The following is a 24209-nucleotide window of genomic DNA, read 5'->3' as shown; positions in this document are numbered from 1 at the left end:
GCATAGTAATTGACCTATTGTATATATTGTGTAAATATTAGTTATCACCATTATTGTATTTTTATAGCTCAATGCATTTTCATGATATAGGCAATTTTTTATAACGTTTTGTAAGGTTTGTTTGTCATGTGTTGAATAGAATGTTTTACTAACATCTCACTGTATACACTACATCCAAACCCCACATTTTCCCAGTTTGTGTCTTAGAGTACTTGCCTTGTGAAGTTTGGTAGCATGGTATTCATTGCAAGTATTAGACAGAAAAGTTAGGGTGTGCCTTGGTGCTGGAAGGTTTAAAGTTGGTCTTATATGTTATTCTGAGGATCAGAGGAGCTTGCACATGGGACATTGTAGTGCAGGGCTCACACCAAGTGAGCAAGAGATTGCTGCCTCTCCATCTTTCAGGGGATGTACATTTGAGGCTTAGCTTTAGACAAGGAAGACTGAAGAAGAGCACTGTGTGTAGAGGTGAATGATGTGTCTGTTGGGGAGTATAAAAGTAGTTTTTGCTGATGGAGTCAGATTGTCAAAGACCTAAGGTTCAGGGTCAGGGAGAGACTGATTTGGACTTGATAAGTGTGTAGTAGAGAACTACTGAAAGGTTTCTGAGGGAGATGGTTAACTATGACTTTGAAAGGTGAGTTCAGCAGAAGTGTTTGGGACACTGGATGACAGAGAGTTAGAGATAGGAAGACAAGATAAGTCCTGGGATTTTTGGGATAATGAGAATATTGAAGAGAAAAAAATGCACTAAGTTGAAGAGAGTAAAGATTAGTGGATGGTGTTTCCCCTTTCCTATAGTCTGAAAGCTAAGTGTGCAAAAGAGGTTGGCACTAATACACAGATTGGATGGCATGGCAGGAAACTGATTTGGGATTAGAAAAACAAAACTCACTGTGTGAGTGTGAGTGTTGCGGGGTTTAGTGGTGGAGGTGCCTGCTTGGAATATATGAAGCCCTGGGTACAATCACCAGGAGTTGTGGAGAGAGGGAGGGTGAAGTAAAATTTGTAGTAATAAAGCTATGATAACTGGGCTTCTGAAGCCATGGTGCACATAGGATGTTTTACTTTGTTTTTCATCAAGAGATAAATGAGGAAAACAACTTTTTTGCCCTTGCTCTTAAAAGATGATAAAGCAGCATGCTTTTTAAACTGAAAGTTGTTGACAAAACAAAAAGGTGATTTTTCTTTCCTAAGAGAAAGTTATGCCCCGTTTTCCTAAGATTCTACAAATCCTTGGAAAATCTTGAGATATTTCAGATATTTTTGTATCTCTTCTTCACACACACACATTGATTCAGGTTCTAGTTTGGAATATTCACACTTAACTTTTTCTGTGTTATAGGACAGTAGTCTAGAAAATCATTTGTTGTTGCAAGTACTCTTGTTAAAGAAAATCATTAACCATTACAAAGTGTTGCTTTGATATGATACATAACTTTCTGCTAAACAGGTTGGATTTCATTTTAGATTGCCTGTATTGCCCAAAAGTTAGATTCTGTTTTTATTGTCAAGTTTCATTGTTAAAATAATAATAATAATAATAATAATAATAATAATAATAATAAGTTAATGTATGCTGTCCTCAGAAGTTTCCTAAATTACTATCTGGCATGATTTTCTAATCTCCATATTCCCATTGTTGCCTGTCTGAATTTTATTACAGACACATGCAACATTTACTATTAATTATAGAAGGGAGGGAACAGAAACATACTTGTTGTGTCCAAACTTAGTAAGTATGACTTCCTGGCAGTATTAGGCTCTTATGAGAAAAGGATATTCCATGCCTATTAGATTTGAGGATGCTGGCTATTCTGGAATTTAGAAGAATGCAGATAGATACAATCACCATCAGGTTCGGAGGAGGTGCTCATCCTCTGTAGATTATAATTCCTCTATCATGACAATACATTGTTTTGTAGAGAAAAGGTCCCCTTGACCTATTGCAGCCATTCATAAAGCTGCCAAGCTTAATGTCTCCTAGCTAGAGTCAAGCAAAAAGCTTTATGATATAAAGCTTTACTCTACTTCAGCACCCATGTTTTAAAGCATTCTGCCTGTAAAAGAGTGCATAGGCTATAATGGTAACATTTACTATTTATTTGGTTATTGTGTCCCAAGGTGCATACTATGTTGAGAATGCACAAATGACTAAGTCAGATACATCTCTGCCTTCAGAGTCTATGGAGAGGACAATATTAATTATAATTGTGTTGATATTACAAATGAGGGACCAGGTTTTTTAGTTGTACATTTCATCCAGAACTAGCAGTGTTGCTTTCCAAGTTATAGACAGGAATAAAGACAGAGAATAAGACAGGGGAGTTGCAAAGAATACTTAGTCTTAAAAAACAAAGTCTGATGCTGTGAGAGAAGAAAATTAAGTGCAGTGCATTTCACTGATGACTTTTTTCCCTATGAAAAGGAGAATGTTTGACAGTACAGAAGGTAGAAGGGTGGCTTTTTGGTTGTGAGCCAAGCCTTTAATGGCTGAACCATCTCTCCAGCCCAGGATGGCTTTTTAAAAGGCATAAAAAAGGATTTCATAGTGTAGAGGAGCAGCACTAAGGCATTGGCATACCTGTAGGGGGGCCATTCTCCTGCCCACCGAAGTTACCAGCAGTCTGGTCACATGTTAAACTTGGAGTTTGCATTTAACTCAGTAGGTCAATTTAGGAAACTTCCTGCCTGTGAAGATAGGAGTAAAAGGCATTGGAATCACTAGAGGCACGGAGAGGAGGCGGGGGGGGGGGGGGGGGGGGATAGGACCATGGGACAAGAGCTAGTGCAGGTGTTTAAAGGGGCATGGCTCAGTGAGACATCAGACTCCAAACAGACAGCTCGGTGTTAGTGGTTATTGACGATGTGACTTCTGTGCACAGAGTGGTCACTCATGCTAACTCATGGGAAGTATAGTACCTGTAATGTTACTATGGGATCAAATGATGTTCCATTTATGAAATGCTTGTTGGCACTATGCCTGTCATGTTGTCTTAGTTAGGGGTTCTATTGCTGTGAAGAGACACCATGACCACTGCAACTCTTATAAAGAAAGACATTTAATTAATTGTGGTGGCTTGCTTACAATCCAGAGGTTCAGTCCATTATCATCATGGTGGGACATGGCAGTGTGCAGACAGACATGGTGCTGGAAAAGAAGCTGAGAGTTCTACAACTTGTAGGCAACAAGAGTGGACTGAGTGTCACACTGAAGGAAACTTCAGCAAAAGAGACCTCAAAGCCCATCCCGACAGTGACAAACTTCCTCCACCAAGGACACAGTTCCTAATGGTGCCACTCCCTTTGGGGGCCATTTTCTTTTAAACCATCACACATGTAATAAGTGTTTAGAACATATTTGTTATTACCATATTCATTCATTCAATGTTTTAAATAAAATTTTTGCAGGGTGATAGATCTATGCTAGACACTGTCATTTAATAGCAAAAATGGACAGAATTTCACAGTTCTCACTCTTTAGCTAGGGATGCAGACATCTGGAATGGTGCTCTACAGCATTGAGTGCTGGTAAGACTGTGAGGCCACTGGTAAGGGGCCACTCACTCACTGAATCAAGGCAGAGACAGCTTCTCCAAGGAGTAATCTGTACTGTAAGATCTCATCATCACTGGCCAAGAGAGCAACAGGTTTGGAAAGGCATTAGAGAGACTATCTTTCTAGTTTTATCTGGTTGCTTATATAGAATTGAGTACAGATCTTAAACACTCCATCCAGACTCAACTGCAAATGACTAGCAGATTCTTTTGTAGTGACAGAACCCAGGGTTCTCAGTGGCCTTGTGGTAGCAGATAAGCCCTTTGCACACCCCATTTGATCAGCTGTCAGCAGCCCTTTGGCGACAAACTCTGATTAGGAAAGCTGCATGTTTTACTGAGCTCATCAGAACAGGATGGGTCAGTGGTTGGTGGTAATAGCATTTAGATTTTCTTTTCCTAGCACTTAAAATGTCATATTCTGTTGGTCACAGATCTCAGTCCTAGAATGTTAATGGAATAGTGTTGACCCACTGTTAAATTGATATTTTAGATATGAATAGACTTTCTGAAAGTTCTGAAGATGGAGTTTCCTTAGAAACGTTCAACTGTTCTTTGTAACATCAATGATTCTTACAGTGGGGTTCAAAGCAATGTGTGAAACTTGTGAGAAAGCTCTTCTCCAGTGTTAGCTAATGATGGGAACATTTTCAATTGCATTGTCTTGACAAATGCTCATCTCCAATATGTGTTTGATTTTTTTTTCCCCAAAGAAAAACAAGTAGATTGTAATAATAATAACAATAATAAGGATATGAGAATAGGTAGGTATTTCTGGTTGATTTTATTCTTTAGTTGTACCACTATATTTTGTTGTTTGTTTAGTTTGTTTTTCCAAGACAGGGTTTCTCTGTGTAACCCTGGCTGTCCTCAACCTTACTCTATAGGCCAGGCTGACCTCAGATCTGCCTGCCTCTGCTTCCTGGCCTAAAGGTCAGTGCTGCTGCCACTAACACCACCCAGCTTAGTTAGCACTGTTTTTTTTTCTTTTTCTTTTTTTTTACTAGGAATCTACAGCCCTTTCCTGTTCAAAGGACTTTCCCTAATGCCATAGCTTATCAGTAAAGATACAGTTGTAAGTGAGGGTCCTGTGAAACCACTGGATAGATCACTCCCTGGGTGGAAAGAACGGTTTCTTTGGGGAAATTCAAAGCTGCTATGACTATCTCCTGGGATGTAGAGATAATAGCAGAAGGCAGAGAAGGTGAGGTAGAAAGGTGGTTTTAAACAGAGCAGGTAGATGACTTGAGAGGGAGTTTGTAAGCTAAAACAGTGTGGAAGTTTAAAATAGTGTGTGGGGGAGGGGGTGGGCTGTGGGCCAGAAGAGCCAGGGCCCTTGATAAGTGCTAACTAATAGGGAGCTAGATACCCCACTGGAGTGTAGGGGGAGATAAGGGAAGTAGTGTCTCTTCCTGACAGAAGCAAGTATCTGAGGAATGCCCAGTGTAAGCTTTTGTTTATCCACTAGCAATCCCTGTGTTTATCTGGTCAGAGTTCAGCCTGAGCTGAGCCCTAGCTGTCATTCTGGGGGTTGGGGACCCACTTTGGGCCTAATAGCCATCAGGTATAAACTTAGTTCTACTCTGAATGAGACGCTAATTCAGTTGCAGTTGTGATTGTCCTGTGGATCTAAACGGACCTTGCTTCTCTTGACAAAACTCAAAGCATGTAATGCCTTAAAGAATGACCTAAGTGCTCCTTAGACATCCTTCAGGGTATTGTAGTTGATCGGCTTGATTTAAAAATATCAGCATAATCTTTTTTAGAGCATATTATTGTTTTATGTGAGTGAAAATAGTATCTGTATTGAAACAGTTTTTCCCCCCCTCTGAAAAGGGTGAGAGATGAAGATGACTGATGCCATGCTCTCTCTTCAGGTTTATTGTAGGGAAGGAGGAAATCCCCACCCATTCTTACTCACCAGAGACAGCGTACCCCAGAGTGGAACAGAAGAGGGAGAAGCACAAAGGAAAGCCGAGGGGAAGGAGTCTAATCTCTCTGGTTAGGACGCTTGTGGATTCCATGTGAGTGCTCTGCCCAGTGGTGCACACTTCGGTCCCTGTCTCATATGGTCTCTGCAAATGCTAAGACATGTTTTTCCTCTTCAGGTAAAGACGTTACTCTTTTGTTCCCAACAAAAACTATAGCTAAGAGCTTATAAAAGACAGATGATGGCAAGGGAATGTTCCTCATTCTTTGTCATTGGATGGTATGTCATCACACGCCTTTAATATAGATTTCCATGGAACTGAAACCCTTTTCTGTTCATTCTGAGCAGAGTTAAGGGAGGCCTCTGAAGGGTGGAATCAGGACACATAGCTTGTGCCCCCAGGCTGTCACACTGTGGAGAAGAGAGGATTCTTGCTGACAGAATCAAGATAACACAAGAATAAGGAGCAGACCTCCAGTAAAGGATATTTCCTAGCAGTGCGAATATGTAGGGCTATGGGCTGAAATAATTACTTGTATGTTATTCAGAAAAAGAAATCTGTACATCTTGAGCATTCATTTTTATTTTAGCATAGACATTTAATAAAATAAGTGTAATGATTTAAAATTATGGGATCAGCCAATGAAACGGTCATGTCAGTGATATTTTAGAAAGAGCAGAGTGAGTCGACAACATTAAGAGAATTGGGCTCATTTGTAGGAAAGAATTAGGAAGCCTACTTTTGACTGTTAATTTGCTTCTACCAGCACTCTGACTTTGGACAGAGTGGTTAAAATACCATTCTCCACAAAATTCTTGTCTATTACCTGGGGTTGACAATAAATGTAATGGCGTGTGCAGGGTTGCCTGTTGGACAGTGCAGGCATAGGTGATAGTCACATTTTTGCTGAATTTATTTATTTGTTTGTTTGTCTTCAAATCAGTCTACACAGCACAGAGAAAATAGCAAAGAAAGGAAGTGTAGAGGGCAGGAACAGGTGTGCCAGTGAACTCATTAAGCTCTTGCAAGAGTAGGTTTATGTTACCTGAGTGAAGAAAGGAGAAGCTTCCCCTTAACAGAAGTAACTGAGAGGGTAATCAGAGGTGAGCATGAATAGATGAAGGTACATGGCTCCTGGGGTCCGCACTGATCTAGTTATGGACGTAACTGCAACAGAAATCAGAGGGGGACATGGTGAACAAATGAGTGTGCATGGCTCCTGGGGTTAGTGCTGGATCTGCTCATGGAAGGCCTTGACCAAGAGATATGGTCAATCCACTCTGGTGAAACTACTTGCAGAATTAAATGAAAGCAAAGCTGAAAGTATCAGAGTAGCTTTCTATGGTACTAGAGCCATTCTGAGTGTCCAGGAAAGATCACATGACAGGAATGCTGATTTTGGTCCTTAACGTTGCTGGTAAAGTAGTTCTGGTAGCAGAGCCTGACCTGGTTTTGAAGAGTGATGGTTTGCACAAGGCAGACTTCTCCAATTCACCTCTGTTCAAGCCTCCAGCTTTAATCACTCAGCACTTCCACATGGCCAGATATGGCATGTCATTCACATAAGACAAGGGCCTAGTCAGAATGAGCTGGTGCCTTCACCTTTGGCCAGGAGGGACTGCCTTTGTGATCCAGCTGCAGCACAGAGGTGGGGTTCTGAAGGTTGGTGCAAGGAAGAGTTTATGTGTTTCCACTGCAGCAACAGTTAACTAGCCTGGAAGAAGTTATAGTGACTGCTGACTTTGGAATTTGAGCCCTTCAAAGAAATGAGAGTAATCAAGACGCATATTAGTCGACTTACATTTTTATGCTGAGGGTGAATGAGAGGTCGTAGGGTCAGTGTCCCAGAAGAACAGTAGTCTTGGCAGAAATGTTTATGTGAAACACCAGACTATAAGTGGTTTACAGTTAAATCACAAATAACCTCGCAGTTCCCACATGATTCCTATTTCCATATTTATTTTAATAACTGAATTTTGAATTCTGACACTTTGTCAGGTTTCTTTTCCAGATGTTCCCTCTCAAATATAATTAAGTATAAATTCCTACACTGGAACACATTCTCATTATGATTTTGTTCAAATACTGACTTCACGGATGATTTATAATCCTCATGGTCTGCAACAAGAAACTTAAAGCTCCCAAAATTTGGTGGTGTATGTAGACAGTGAATATTTTTCTTGTTCAGTCTCAAATAATTACCAGTATCATCTTTCTGTTCCACAATTGGGTATTTTAACTGTGATCACCTGTTTTGTATGAGGTGTTAGTGACAATATAAAAATGACAGTCTCTTAACTTTGCTTCTGTATGTTGGACAAAAACAAAAAACAAACAAACAAAAAACCTGTAACCATTTAGGGGAAAAGTGATATTCTCCTTTATTGGTGAGAAAATTTTAAATAGATTTGCAACCCATTCATGCACAATGTACACACATGTGTGCACAGGCCTTCCAAGTGATACATATGTATGCACACATACTTTAAGTATAATTAGTGTTGTTTTTCTGGTGTGATTTCAGATGCAAGCATGGACCAAGACACAGATGCTGCAAGCATTATGAAGACAACTGCATCTCCTACTGCATTAAAGTGAGTCTCTAAAGGTGTCTACCTGCTGTTTGGTAACAATAGGGGCTTTATGCCCAAGTAACTTGTCTGTAGTAATGTGTAAGTAAATAGAAAGTTCACATTAATTCTGCTGTCATTTAATTTGTATTTGACTCAAAGTGTGTTCTTGATATTATCTTGCTGAGTAGAGTGTGCCTATATAGCTCAGCACTAAAGGAGTTGACTTTGCCTACTCGCACAAATTCCCTATTCTCTAGGGTACTTGGGTAATAGTACAAAACTACACTTCCTGCCTTTCTGTCTCCTCTCATCAGCAGCCCTGGCAAGAACATCTGGGACAGGTGGCCCCATCTGCTACAAGCCCCACAATTTTGAATGGTGTGCACAATTCCAGTGCTTTTAAAAAGTCACTTATTTCTTACAAAGTCTGGATTTTGGGCTCAGTTGGTAAAAGCCAAGTTATACAAAACTCAGATGGAGGACTCTCTCTGTATGGTTATGTGTTTTCTGTTTTTTTTTTTTTTTTTTCACCCAATACAATGGCCACCCCTTAAGCAACTGCTGTCCTAATCAGCAACTGCAACACCGCAGTTGCCAGCCAAAAGGGTCTCTGCTCACTCAGAGAGGAAGAATAGCAAGCAGCTAACCTTCTCTCCTTGCTCTTGTCTCCTGAAAGATCGAGATCCCCTCCATTCCACCCCCACTTAAAACACTCCACACATGGTTCCTCCCTCCCACTTCCTGTTAGCTAGTTGCTGATTCAGCCTCCTGACCACAGCTTAATTTTATTTAATCAAACAGACACAACATGTTTTTACATTGTAAACAAAAGCAGTAGGAAGAAATGTAACACACCTAAAAATAATATTCCACAACAGTTATGTAGAACTTAGGTAGTGTCCACATCAGTGCACTTAAGTGGAATGCCAAGGCTCAGTGTTGATAGTAATACTTGCCCACCTCCATACTCATCTCAGAATCCTGAGAGCCAGGTCTGGGGCTAACACAGTAGAATCCATTTTCCTTGTGCATTGTCCAGATTAGATTTCTTACCTTGCTTTCAAAAATGGCAACAACCAATAAACCACAATCTACTGGCTGGTAAAAAGGGAGAATACACAACATAGTAAGTGTATTCAAGGGGGGAAATTCAGGCAGGGTGTGGGAGGTGATACTGAACATTTTCTGAGGGGGAAAAAATGAGAATTGCCAAGCAGTCAAAAACCGAGTGATTCTTTGAAACACATTCCAGTACTAAGGATTTAGCAGCTTATGAAATGAATGTTACATCCATGAATGTAAAACTATTTGGAGACATGTGGGAGAGAAGTTTACACTGTGAAAATACTTGGAAGCCTCTGCTTGTTTTTGAGAGTGTCTATCTATGCAGCCCTGGCTGTCCTGGTATTCACTATGAACACTAGCCTGGCTTTGAGCTCACAGAGATCTGCCTGCCTCTCCTGCTTCCTGCGTGCTTGGATTAAAGGCTAAAACAATGAAGTTTTTTTTTTTTTTAAATATATATAAGGTGTATCTCATTATGCTGGTGTCTTGATTATAGCATGTGTTAGGCTGCCTTCCTTAGTAAATATTCACATTACTTACATTCTCCTCAGCTTGCAATGCTCACAGCTGTCTTCATGGAGCTTGTTTCTGTCACCTCCTTGTTGGCTTTCTGTCCAAACTCTGTATTGTTTTCATGATGGCATCTTCTCTTTTGTGTCTACTTAAATGTCACATCCTCCATAGCCTTTCTTTATCATCTAGTCTAATAGAAGCTACTCTGGTGGCTGATTATGTCCTTCATAACACACTGTAACTTGTAATTATGTTAGTTTACTCATCTGTTTTCTCTTTCCTTATGAGGTTGTAAAGTTCCACAAGGCAAGAACTTGGTCTTGGCTGTCATGGCCCTCACATCTATGTAATTTTAATATTATAGACAGCTAGGAAATACTGACTGGTTTTCAAAAATGTTCTTATTTTATATTTTGAAAACTGAGTGAAAAAAATTAGTCTCTTTATTATTCCCAAGTCACTGGCATAATGTTGTGGTGTTAACAGGCTTGTCTCATCATTGAACAAATCCTGGGCAGTTCCAGAGAGGCGAGCTCATGGGGATTCACAAATGCCTGGCCTGCTCCATTTCTGTTTTCACCAGGCTTTAGGACAGTTGATCAATACTTTCTCATAACAATTCCAAGAAAACTGTAACCTGGAAAATACAAGCCCGACCTCTTGGAACTTAGGAGGCAGGCCAAGGTCCCAGATATTTCCCTGTTGACATGGGGTTGAGACACAGAGAATAGGAAGACAGTATTCATTGTCTTCAAGCTCAGTTTGGTTCACTGCAGAACAATTATTTCTTCTTTAGCTTCATGTAGTAGATTATAGGAATAAAGACCTAGATAGAATTCCTATTTCCTAGGAAACTCCTTTAACTGGGATATTTAAGTGTGTGTGTGTGTGTGTGTGTGTGTGTGTGTGTGTGTGTGTGTGTGTGTATTAAATATCAGGGATACAAACAAATAATGAAATTATCTTCCATTAAAAAAATTAATGTTTATACTGATGATCAGACAGTTTCCTATTAAAATTTCCCAAGGAAGTGGGTTTTGTTTACTATTTGTTGGGGTGGGTGGAGATGGGGGAGATTTCCATTATTATGTTTCTAAAACTCGTTGTGATTATTGTCAACAAAGTGTCAAGAGATGGACTTTTGTGTAGGGCTTCATCAGAATGTTCAGCGTGGGTTACTTGATCCAGTGCTGTCTCAGGATCCCCTCTGCATTTAGACATCTGTTCACAGAACCATCCCGGCTACTCTCACTCTTCTACAACAAAGAAAACTTCCAGCTTGGAGCTTTCCTTGGATCCTTTGTTAGTATATATAAGGTAAGTTTGTCAAAAGTGAAAAGAAAATGGGGGAAAAATAACTGGGCTGGAGAGATGGCTCAGCGGTTAAGGGTTAAGAGCACTGGCTGCTCTCCCCAAGGACCAAGGTTGGGTTTCTCACAGCCAAATGGTGGCTCACAACCATCTGTAACTCTGTGTCCAGGAGATCTTGTGCCCTCTTCTGGCCTTCATAGGCACCAGGCCTACATATAAAACACACATGCGCACGCACGCATACATGCTCTCTCTCTCTCTCTCTCTCTCTCTCTCTCTCTCTCTCTCTCACACACACACACACACACACACACACACACACAGAGAGAGAGAGAGAGAGAGAGAGAGAGAGAGAGAGAGAGGAGAAAATCATATACATAAAAGTAATGAATAAATTATTTTTTAAAAATCATGGCTATTGTTATTGTCTTAATTCATCTATTGTTTTATTTGGTGGTACTTTCTGGAGTATTCATAAATATCTTAGCATTACCAAGTGTAAACAATATATTAAGAGCTGAGATTAAGCTTGATTAGAATGTTACTGAATATTCTTGAATTTAATATATTTTTTCAGAGATTTGTTTTCTTTAGTTTTCAGTGCATAGACATTCTAAGAAAATGTATATTTCTTAAGTAAAATATAATATGCTGTGTAATTTTTTGAAGTAATTTTAAACATTGAATTTAAAACACTTAAATCATTTTAAATAGTTACTGCCTGGTTACTCATTTTAGAATATCTGAACTTTCTAGCAGGTGACAGGACTTGGCCAAAGCTATACTAGTCTCCTCTTATAATGCTTGAGCAGTGTACATTGTAAAATGAACAGTGTCCACTCACTCTTTGTGCCATGCCATCTAAAGCAGTGAGTCCCCATCGTTTCATCCGTCTGCCCTTTTTTTGTGCATGCCTATAAATGTCCCCATATGTCAACAAGCCCACAGCAACATGTAAGATCGTCCTTGATGGAATATTGCAGCATTGACTAATGGCCTTCTGGTAGTGGAGACCACCAATGTGTTACTCATAACACTGAAATGTTTCACTATCTAAATGTCAATTCCGATTCTAAGGGACAAATTGTTGATTTATGTTGACTTAAGAACATGTTTCTAATTTTTGAATTTTGCCTTTGTATCTTCATTTTAAAAGTTGGGTTTCTTCAAGACTATATTGGTTCCCTCTCGAATTGAGATAAGATCCGCTGTTAATAGCTTTGTTTTACAGTCAACTTATTCTTTAAAAAGCCAGACAGTAAATATTTTAGGCTTTGGACCATGTGATCTCTGTCACAGCCACTCAGCTCTGTATGATGAGAAAGCAGTCACAGGCAAGGTGTCCACAAATGAGCATGGTATTCCAGCAAACTTACCACGTCACAGTTAGAATTTCATAGAATTTTTACATCATAAAATATTAGTATACTTTTATTTTTATCTATGTAAAACTAAAAACAAACAAACAAAAACTTTAAAAGCTGGTGTGATAGTATCTGCCTCTAGTTGCAGCAACTCTGGAGGCAGAGGCAGGAGGATTGATTGAACCTAGATGTTCTAGAAAAACCTGGCTATAGAGCCAGGCCTGCTGCAAAAACAGAACCCAATCAAAGGAACAAACAAAAGCCAGGGTTACCTCCCAGCCATAGGAAGCCACATGGCAGGCCATTTTTAGCTAAAAGGCCCATAATTTTGTTGAATATTGCTTTAGTTGACTACAGATAAGGAAGACATATCTTCTAAATGTACCCCTTTTCTCATTGTTTTTAGCACTCTTCCATTATATATATCTGAGCTTTTGTCTAGTGTCACCTTTCTGGCTGAGGAATGACCTCTCTCATCGTCTGTGTTTGCTGCAGGTGAATTTCTGTTTCATTGCTGCTGCTGAGAGCCAGTGTCTGTGGTCCAGCAAAGCAGCTTAACAGATGTATAATTTATCCAGGTCCTTTGCTTTGTTAAAATGGAAATGACTCTTTCCTCCAGGCCCTGTGTTTTGGGAGGTGCATTCATGGGCAGGCTTTTAGAAAGCACTGCAACATACGATCTTAGTTAGTGTATGCGGGGCTGTAAGTGCACTTCCTAGTTATGAGTCCAGCTCCTTCCACACAGGATCAGGTTGTTAAGAGAATCGCTCAGTGCAGTTTTGGTTCTCATGCAATTTTCCCCTCAGAAATAATGTAACCAAGATCATTGTGTTTTCTCCTTAATACAGGGGATGAGTTGTTTCCTCCGCTGGATCAGGAACCTGGATGACGAGCTGCATGCTATTGTGGCTGGTAAGTCAGTAATCAAAAGGAGGTCCATTGTCCTAGCAGGCGGTTGTGGGATGAAGTGAAAGCCTCCAAAGTTGTTCAGTTTCTGTTTCTTCCTGCATTGCAATGGCATCCTTGTGAAGACACCCACTAGTGTGTGAAGTTAAATGGCATACTTGGCCAAACTTGGTGTCTGGTATTTGAGTTGGCAGTGTAATAACTTGAGTTGTCATCATTGCCAGCAATCTTAGAGGATATGCTGTAAAAGAACACAAAGATGATTATAAAGTTGTTAACATGAAGCCCAGTTAGAGTTCTTTAAAAATCCATTTTTCCACAGGAAAATGATATATTTAAACTGTTAAAAGACACTCAACTATTTTACAAAAATAAAAACAGAAGATCATTTTCTAGAATTCAATGTATGTACCAGTTAAGTTGGCTTAGTGTCTAGGATCCCAGCCCCTTAGTTTCCCACTTGTACAATGAAGGTGATGCTGTGGACAGTAGTATAGTGGCCACACTGAAAATAGTCTGAGCTGTTAGGCAAATAGATTGGAGATTGTTCCCCTTGATGGAAGAAATGGTATCAATAAATTTTTAAATTTAATTTTAAGCTAATGCTTGGCAATACCACTATAGCTCTTTAAGGCTTCTTACACACTGTTCTCAACTCTGAAGATCATTGTTTTTAACTTAAAAACATGGATTAATAATGTTTCCATCCAATTTAGTGTCATGGGACTTGTTATATCCCTGTGTTTGTCCAGCTAGAGGCAGTACTAGAAGCATATTTTTTTTTCTGTTTAAGTGAATTAACATTTCTGATGACTTAACCACAAAGAAACAATTTGCAATCTGAGTAGCTTTTCTTGTCTTTTCAGGGTTTTTGGCAGGTGTATCAATGATGTTTTATAAGAGCACAACCATTTCCATGTACTTAGCTTCCAAACTGGTGGAGGTAAGCACAGATGCTATGCATGGGAAGTTTCCCAAGGATACAAAGCTTTGATCGCTGCCAGTAACTGCTTCAGTTGCAAAAATAAACTGCTACCAAAGCAAGCTCTGATTCCAGCCAAGCATTGATAGTCAGTTCCCCACTTGTTCATTTTCCTTTGTATGTCTGATATTTTCACAAGTGATGAAAGTATAGTGTAATCAGTCCTCAGAACCACCATGCACATCAGTGCTTACCAACATCTTGACAGTGTCTTCTTACCTACACTAACTTAGGATAAACACTTTAAAAAAGAAAATCAATACGACTGTCAAAGTATGGCCACAGTACCATTTTATATATTTAAAAAGCCTATTGGTTCCATAAGAACATCATATCACTGATGATTAGTTTTCATCTTCTCTAGGTATCTTGTGTGTTTGTGCAGTCCTCTGGGCCATGTGAAGGCTTTTTTAATTCATGTAGTTACTCCCTTTGTCTCCTCCTCCTCCATTAAGCATTCTCTCTCTCTCCTTCCTCCTTTCTGCTTTCCTTCTTTGATGCTTAACTCCTGTCTTTCCTGTAAACTGTTAACTAGATCCAAAAGCTTAAGTTTAAGCATTATTTTTCCTGGAGCAGGTAGGGGAGCAGAAGTGTTTCCTATTCCCATGTGTATGAATATCCTGTTGTATCATGTTCAGAGCCACAGGCTCTCATGTTGATAGAGGCTCCTTGGTTGACTTTTGGCTCATGTTCACTCAGGTTCACTAGTTCATGGAGTTGCAGAATGGTGTGAAGGCACAAGCCTGTACCCAGCCCTAGGAGGTGGAGGCAGGAGGTCAGAAGTTCAAGGCCATCCTTGGCTATAAAGCCAGTTTGAAGCCAGCCTGAGCTACCTGAGACTCAGTATTAAAAACAAAACAAAACAAACAAAAAACAGAATTGAAGCCCCTAAATGGGCTTGGGCTATCATTTTAAGAAAAACTGAGCCTTGCTGTTCTGCAGAGAGTGTATTAGAAGAAGGGATGAAGGGCAGTTGGGAGATCATGCCTTCCAGGGCCTTGGAGGATTGTTGCAGTATGATAACAGTAAAAGGGTAGAGAAGTGTGGATATTCCATGTGTTTAGGAGCAGAGTTGGCCAGTGTTACTAGTGAAAAGGAAGAGTTAGAAATAAATTACAGCCTCTAAGTAGCAAATGCATCCTTTGACATGAAACTTGTACTGAGATGTCGGTAAACAAATGGTGTGATATCTCTCTGTTCTCATCTCATCAGTTTATAGATGATCCTGACAAAATTAACTGGCCTGTGAAAAGTGCTGATGAGGACATTTTAATGAAAATTATAAGTGTTAAGCTACTGACGTGCTTTGTGATACGAGTTAAAATGGTATACTGGTAACTGTTTTCCATGGTTGAAGTTTCTCTTTATTAACATGCTGCACTACCCTATAGTGAATTGACAGAAAATTCTAATGCATTGTCAGCTTTCCATTGCTATATAAATATGTGAGGTAGATGACCTTAAAAGAGGGAAAGGCTAGTCTGGCTCACAGATTGTATGTTTCAGTCCATTCTAATCAGCTATTGCTTTGGCTGTGGTATACAGCACTTCATGAGAAGAGCAGGCAGAGCACAGATCTTTGCATCACAGCTGAGAATGAATGGAAGGGGGGGGAGAAGTATCCTACTATCCGCTTGCAGATAACTCCTCCAGTGTCCGGAGGTCTCCACATAGACCTATTGTTGATGACTACACCTCCTCCCAGCAACAGCACTATGGGGACAATCTTTTCACATTTGGACCTTTGAGGGACATTTTAGATCCAAACTTTAGCATGTATAAATTTTTTTCTTGTCCCTGAGAATAAAATGTTTTTTGTGTTCCCATTACTGCAGGAAGAGCTAGTAAGCATAGGATGCATGCAATAGGGCGATGCCCTTCACTGACTTTGAATATGGTTCAGTTGTTATGTTTACTGTATTTAGTGTGCAAGTATTCAATAGATTGAGATAACTTCCACTTAACATCACTGTGATGCTATTCACATATGTATTATACTTCCTTCAGCATGAATATATCTGCCTTATGATAGCCTTTCATGTAATTTTGGAAATAATGACTAATATGTGATTGTTCATCATATTTTTGAAATAAGTTTTTCTATATTCCAATTGTTGATACATATCCATCCCTTCCTATGTATTTCTGTCTCGATATACATTTCCAATTGGTTTACATGCAATGCATTTATTCTGTCATTTCTTCTGTTGCTTTTTCTCTTTGAATATATGTTAGCAGTTATGTATCTTATTTTTTTAATGCCAAAGCAGTTGGGATTAAATTTTAACAAGGTAAATTATGTAGCAAATCTGATAGCTGCTGAAGACCACAGGAGGATGAGGGGGTTGTGGGTGCCATCTGCTAATAACTTCCTTGTGTTCCTTCATGACTGCCCACACCTTCCTTTACCCTCCATCCACTGCGAACTCTGGTCTCTGTTCGCTTCCCTTCCATTTCCTTTTTAGTTTTCCCTTAGCTTTGTGTGCACCAGAAAACCCATTGCCATGAATTTCTCCTGTTCTGAATATGTAGCCAATTTGTGTTTTCTATGTCTCTCCTCTCTATGCCTCTCTCTCTCTCTCTCTCTCTCTCTCTCTCTCTCTCTCTCTCTCTCCCTCCCCGTGTGTGTGTGTGTGTGTGTGCGCGCGCGCGCGCGCGCGTGTGCACACACGCGCATGCGCATGTTCATTTTCATGCCTCCTTGTTACTCCTGCATTTTCCCTCTAATTTGGCTGTTGGTCTTGCACATGGTAGAAGGCAGTGCTATTTAAAGTGCCCTCAACATACTGATTTATCCCATCCTGTGACATGCTCCTGTAGTCACTGACAGCAGAGCACATTAGGGAACTTTGATAGCAACTTGTGACACTAATGCTTTGCCCTTTGAATCTCATAGTCAAAATTTGATTCAATTCTTATTTCTTTTAAATTTATTTTCCTAGTAATTTTATTGTATCATAAATGGATTGATCTGTGACAACTTTAAGTTAAAGAAAAATGTGATAGCTTGAGAACTATTACAAATGAATCTTTTTAAAAATTCTTCTTGGTCATATTTCCTTTGGTCCCTGTTAGAGCCGAATAATACATGATTTACATATATGTATGTATAGTTCTCACTGGAGTGCAGAAATTCTATGTTATGCTTATATTTTGTCCATTTACAAATAAATCTCTTGCTCCTAACACTATGCTCATCATATAGTTCACATCTAATAAAGGAAGGGAGCACGTAAGCATTTACAAAAGCATCCAAGAATAAATGGTATTAATTCCACAGATACAAGTACTATTCAGTTGCACACACAAGATTGTTGCTAAAGGCAGCGAAGGCTAAGAGAACACTAACACTGTCTGGAAGATGTGCATGATCTGAGCTCTTAGAGGGAAGACAAGGATGCAGAAAGGCAGAAAATGCACTTGGGGAACTCGCCATTCAGTTCTGTCTTAACACTGCTTCATTTTAAAACAAGTTATAAACTCTTGCATTCTGCTTGATTTGCAGACAATGTATTTTAAGGGCATCGAAGCTGGAAAGGTTCCCTATTTCCCTCAAGCAGATACTATCATCTACTCCATCTCTACAGCAATTTGCTTCCATGCAGTAAGTACAGCTTTTGAGAGGACAACAGAAGTTTCTGTTTCTGCTTTTCATTGAGCTGGTGGGGAAATGCAGCCTAGGAACTGCCTTGTTTGTCGTGTTTTCTTCTTGTTGGTTTGTTTTCTCAGCAGAAGAACTTGCATGTCTCAAAGCACCAGACATGTTAATGGGCCAGGCCCTGCTTGAAGAACAGATCAATAATAATGTCTAAGTAGAATACATGGATGGGTGAATCCATAGCCCTGTATTGTAGCTAGAACAGCCTGAAGTAATTATTCTTCCTGGAGAAAAAGCTGCCTTAAGTATGAATATACTCAGGTGTCTTTCTGGACACTCCCTGATATTCCTGGGGAATGAGACAGATAAGCCAGCTTGAGTCATCATTCTTGATGTTGCTGTGTTAATAGCCATCGTAGAGTTGTATGTGCGTATGGGGTAGAGGGTTGTGCTTGCTGTTCCCCATAGGGATGCTGTCAGACTGAAGCCCAGTAACATCAAGTTGTCTGCTTTCTAATGGGCACTCCTGCTTCTTGATAAAGATGGCTGTTCACTATTTATCATCTCAAAAGCAACATGTCTACTTGAAAGCATATTACAAAGATTCCTAAAATGACTTAAACATACAAGCATGTTTTTGTTATTGTCATCATTGAAAGTTTTAAAATGCAACCAATATGGAGATAAGATCTTCTTTATTGCCTGAGACTGTAGTATTTGTACTTACTGAAATAAATCTTAAATAATCTTAGGCCGTTATGGAAGTTCAGAACTTGCGACCATCTTACTGGAAGTTCCTTTTAAGGCTCACCAAGGGCAAGTAAGTGACCAAGATATTTTCAGTGCTTATAAATAATATATAACTTTTATAAAGAAATTGTAAATGTAAATGTCTTTGTCCCCTGAGGGAATATTCTTTCAGTGGTAAACTATATGTAAACCAAATTTAACCAACTTAGTAAGAAATACATCAGATTACTTTTGAGTGAAAATTCAATATTTGATTTTTTTTCTAATAATTGTTTGGATATTTTAAATATTCTAGATTAGTATGCTTACTTGCTAACTGCTAGTTTGTCACTCATTAAATTATCATCACTCATTCTTATCTGTGAATCTTTAAACTCTTTTCTATTTAAAATATTAATCAAGTTCAAACTGGGAATGTAGCTCATTGGTAGAGTTGCCTAAATAGTATGTGCAGAGTGTGGTTACAGACTCCAGAGCACGTGCGCGCGCGCGCGCAGACACACACACACACACACACACACACACAGAGTATATCCATTGAAATGACTCATCTCTAGATAATCAACTGATTTTAATTTTGGAAAAAAAATCTCATTTTCTGTTGCCTCATAATATGTTAATTTTCCTTTCATCTGCTGTCCCTATCTCTTTGCAGTCTCTACTCTCTTAACTTGAGTTCTTTTGGAGAGAGTTTTACCTAACAGGGAAAAAAAAAATATAGGGTGATAGAGTTGGACTCAAGCTCTGGTAGCTTCACCTCTTTTACTGTGGGATGTGTATTTATTCTTGAAATCTTGATTTTATTTTGTTCTTTAATAAAGTAATAATCTATATACTGTAGTCTGTTTGGTGTTGCTATGAGAGATTACCTGACACCGGGTAGTGTATGTATGAAAACAATTCATTCAACTCATAATTCTTGTAGCTAGAAGGTACAAGCAGAACATCACTGGTATTATGATAGAGATCCACTGGCTGCATCACAGTATGGCAGAGAAAGAGAATGGGAAAGGGCCAGGCATACAACATAGCTTTGCTTTGTAGCAGTCTGCTTACATGGGAACTGATCCATGCCTACAGGACCCAGACCTCTATGATTAATCCTTTTGTGAGCATCATGTCTTCTGTGACTTACTTTACATCATGCCTCATTTTGTAAAGCTTCCACTACCTCAAAGGGACCGTGTTTTCTGTATGTCCACCTTTGAGGAACAAACTACGTCATACTGTAGCACATACACAGTTCACGGGTTTGTAGTAGTTCTCAGTAGTTAGTGGACACTAAATCACAGCAATTAACAGTGCCATCATTGTTACTAGGTCACATAGCAAATGCTTATATAGTACCTGCCCAGTCCCAGGAAGGGTTTAAGGTACAAGTGTAAGCATGTACATATGTAATCCTTAAAATGGGTAAATTGTTGTTCTTACATGGAAATATGCAGAAGCTGAGAATCACACACAGGCTAGCTGCTTTCTGTGTCACACAATAAGCGAAAGAGCTGGGCAATCCAACAGTGTGACTTTAGAATTCTTGCTCTTAGCTCAGACAGAATGTAGCTTCCATATTATTGTAGTTTCATCTTTTTGTCATTGATGGTTTTTGTACATGTAGAACTCAATAATTTGCCAGCCAATAGTTTGGAAGGGACCTTAGTTTGGTAAAGAACTAAAAGTCATATCTATTGGATTTTGGTATATAAATTCTGGCCAGTGATTCAAAATTAATTTCATTTTACTATCTTCTCCAGAAATCCACTGATTGTGAATAAGAAGGAAGACCTAAATGGTCCAACCTGTATACCAACTAAAATTGATCTTAACATTGCTTCATCTCTGGGTTTGATAATGGTTAATATAAGGCTATATCTTTTTTTTAAAGGGTTTTCTCTTATGTAGTGTGTCTGTGTATGTGTGCGTGTGTGCTGTGGAGGTTATAGAACAACTTGTGGTAGTCAATCAGTCCTCTTTTGTCCCCATATGGTTCTAGGGATGAAAGTCATGCTGACAGCAAGTCCTTTACCTCTTACCTCTTACATCATCTTGCACGCAAATGAGATTATATGTTTGCTCTGTTTTATTAGAAACGGGAGAACCTGTCTGCTATTTACTTTTTAATCATTAAATATTTGCATATTTGGATTGTTCTGTTTTCATTGGAAGACATTAAGCTCTCAGCTATGAGAGCAGTTACACTTACACCTTGCCTCATTGGTAAATAGTAAATAGTTATTTTCTTAGAATTCTATGTTTTTTTAAATAACTTATTTATTTGTTTATTTTATATAAGCAAGTCCATATAAATGAAAACAAACATTTATAGACAATATTTGGGAATTTGGGTGTCGTTCTTTCCAAACTACTTCCTGCTGGTAAGGGGCGTTGTTATGGGGGATTCTAAGAAGATGCAGAAATCCTGGCTGTAGCTATGATTTTTTTTTTTTATGATAAAAATACCCATTAGTCACATATTGTATTTAGAACCATCTAATCTAAAGCGTTTTAGATGTGTTTGAAATAATAATTGAGGACTGTGGTTTGTGACCTTGTAGTCATGTTTTAGTCCTGGACAGTGAGCCTGTGCAATGTTTGAAACTGCCACTGATTTTTAGGGTTTTACCTTGCCAACCTGTCTTCCCACTCCTTGAAAATGAAGTCAGAGGAAGTGCTTGGTTAACTTCATGGCTGTCCTTAATGGTTTCTGAATTGTGTTCTCTTTCACAGGTTTGCACTCATGAACCGCAAAGCCCTGGATGTGTTTGGTACTGGTGCATCTAGAGAATTTCACAATTTCATCCCTAGACTAGATCCACGATACACAGTTGTCACACCGGAACTACCCATAGACTTTTCCTGAAGATGATTTTAACTTATGGACTGTGTTTCACCATTTTCTCCCGAAGAGTTAATTATGTTCAACACAGAAGGGGCCCAAGCTGAACCTCAGTGTTACTTCAACGAGAGATGCGTTTTCTTTCTTTCCGTACCAATCAGAAATACAGAAGCTTTTTAGAAAGGCATTGCTTAATAATTAAGCTTCCTCTGTAGCCAGAATCTGATTCTGGACCATGTAGTGTTGACATGATGATATATTATTGATTAAATTATGTCCACAAAGAATATTGAATTATCTATGTAGAAATATAATAAGAGTATACTTAAAGTTACTTTCAAAGATGTCTTTAGTTCATTCCAATAGAATTCTTGGTCAAAGCTAAGAATATTTCTCCACTTCAGGATTACAAAGGGTCACGGGTACATGGATTCAATCTGTGATGTCTAAGCTTTGAATGGATTTCTGTACCTATGGGGCATTGGAGATCTGGAGGCCCCTCCATGGGCATTGCCACTTTAGTGTGGAGCAATGTGGAGAAAGTGGCCACTCTTATTTCAGGGATGCAAACATGGATCTCATATTATTTGGTCCACTGTCATGGTGGTATCCATGCTCTTTTGTTCAGCTGATAGTTGCATCTCTCTTTGTGATCAGGTGGGCTGTTTGGCAGTCTAGTGACCTTACCTGCTGCTAGCAGGTTAGGAACAAATGGAAACCAACATGTGTTTCAGTGGGAAAAGTGTGTCTCTGTTCACAGGAGTTTTACACGTGAATATTGTCAAGCAGATACTTACAGGCCAACCTTTGCATCTCCTACAGGCACAGTAGGTTTGTTTTTACTTGTAATGAGCGAACTCTTCTTAGCTCAGTTTGAATGCCATTGGTGTTTTAGAAGGGATTAAGATCCTATGGAACAAAAGAGCTTTGGTACAGTTTGACAGTTGGTAACCTCTCAAATGTCTCACCTAAATGGGGTGTTTTACAACTACAAATGTGAAAATGCAGTGATTGCTGGGAGTCTGCCTCTCCCTAATTGTATTTCTGCTTCCCTGCTTCCTGTTCATTAACCAGTTCACTCTGGAATTAAGGGACAACAGACAGTTGGTGCTGATGGTGGAGGCAGTCCTGGACAGCTGGCTGAAATATGATCACTGGGTTTTCCTGGGGAAAGCTGTACTTTTCTAGGTTAATAAAAGGCTAAAATTGATGGTGTGTCTACAGTTAATGTAACATGTGGACTGATCTTTAAATATATAATTTTGTTGCTTAGAAAAGGATTCAGGCCTTTGTAAGTTATCCAGTGGAACTTGTGTTATGACAGGTATTGTAACCCAAACATTAAAAATGCTTAATCTCCCATATTCAATTGCATCAAGCCTTGTATAATTCTATTTATGTAATCCTAACCCCAGGTGTTAGGGGAAATTGAACTCTTACAAAGAGACACAGACTCTAGTGCCACCATTTAGGAGAACCTCTTCAGTTTGGTCAGAATTTTGCATTGTGGTTAGCTTTCTAGAGTGACCTTTCTGATTTGGTAATACCATTGGATGAAGGGTCATTTTGGTTTTGGACTTTAGCTCTGATTAATTAATGCAGTTTCAGGTTTTTCTTCACTGGAATTGAACTGACGATTAGTTTGTGTTTACAGTTGAGAATGAAGTATTAAAGCACTGAGAATGCCTGTCTACCTGCACCTCATTTTCTCCTCTCAGATTTTATGTCTGTTGTATTTTTTCCTATCAGGTTAAAACTCTATTTTAAGCCACAACTTACTATTTTCATTGACATTAAAAGACTGTGGTACCGAATGGTCAATCCTATTGAAATGTGCTAAAAATATTTAGTAAAATCTTGATTGTCAAAAAGGTGTATTCTTACAAAAGATATATTTTTAACAGATTATACTCAGTGTCTTTATTGCATATAAAATGTACCAAGAAACAACCACCAGGAAGCAGAATACAGCAGTGAATGTACAGCTTGGAAAGATAGTTCACTAACTTGCAACGACAGATTGAAAAATACAGTTCGAATTCATGAGGACAGTGTACTTGTTCAAGCAAACATGAAGGAAACATGGTATTCCTAAAGGCAATCAAAATGTGCATATTTCTACCTCTAACTAATCAGGTATTGGTTGACAACTCCCTGTCATCACAAATAAAGGCAAACAGCTATCTCCATGACAAAACACTTTTTTTTTAAAGTTTTCAATTTTCTTTTTCAGTTTATTTAAATTCTGAAGAAATTATGTCCTCAACCAGCATCTACCAGAATCGATTATCTTAAATATTTCTTTGGTCTTTCCAGCCTCTTTGTGCAGAGTGAAAGCAGTGCATCTGGAGTAGCCATGTTACTATCATGCCATATGTTAGTAACACTCTAGAACTAGCACCAAGCAAAGGTTGAGATTGCATATAGAGAAATTATCTTGAATCTCTTTGATTCTTACCACTTTTTCATCAGTCAGTCCATTGTGATACTCATTCCTGAACCATCCCTGAGGCCATTTCTTTTTCCCTAATGCTATGTTTGCTTCAATATTTTTCAAAGTTGCTCTCTAAGCATAATTGTCAATCGATTGGGCTCTCCTTTTTGTTTCTATTTCTTGTTTAGGTGATTGTTACTGTCATCTTTTCTTTGCCCTCAGAAGCTATAACCCACCTTTAATGAGGATGTGCACATCTTTTTTACTAGAACCCACATTGGGTATTTTCATGCAACATGTCCTTGCACTTAAATGCAATTGCTGTGGAATATGTCTAGGCTAATATTTCATCTAGTTGATAATGCACCAAAAGTAAGTTTCTACCTGTGACT

At 38.9% G+C, this 24209-nt stretch overlaps 1 protein-coding gene across 1 annotated transcript in view; it reads left to right on the top strand.

Annotated features, from left to right (window-relative positions):
- Tmem135 (transmembrane protein 135) overlaps window positions 1-22593 on the top strand; it is a 187482-nt gene extending 164889 nt beyond the window's left edge. The window contains exons 8-15 of the mRNA XM_051192184.1: window positions 5435-5581; window positions 8013-8082; window positions 10789-10956; window positions 13163-13226; window positions 14087-14163; window positions 17708-17806; window positions 18553-18620; window positions 21275-22593. Of these exons, the coding sequence (XP_051048141.1) occupies window positions 5435-5581; window positions 8013-8082; window positions 10789-10956; window positions 13163-13226; window positions 14087-14163; window positions 17708-17806; window positions 18553-18620; window positions 21275-21407 (826 nt within the window). The 3' untranslated portion in view covers window positions 21408-22593. The remainder of the gene's footprint in view (window positions 1-5434; window positions 5582-8012; window positions 8083-10788; window positions 10957-13162; window positions 13227-14086; window positions 14164-17707; window positions 17807-18552; window positions 18621-21274) is intronic.
- Window positions 22594-24209: the final 1616 nt, after the last annotated feature.

The sequence above is a fragment of the Phodopus roborovskii genome, unplaced genomic scaffold, assembly GCF_943737965.1.
Source record: "Phodopus roborovskii unplaced genomic scaffold, PHOROB, whole genome shotgun sequence".
NCBI lineage: Eukaryota > Metazoa > Chordata > Mammalia > Rodentia > Cricetidae > Phodopus > Phodopus roborovskii.
The sequence above is the reverse complement of the archived record's forward strand: the minus strand, read 5'-3'. Positions and strand labels throughout refer to the sequence as shown.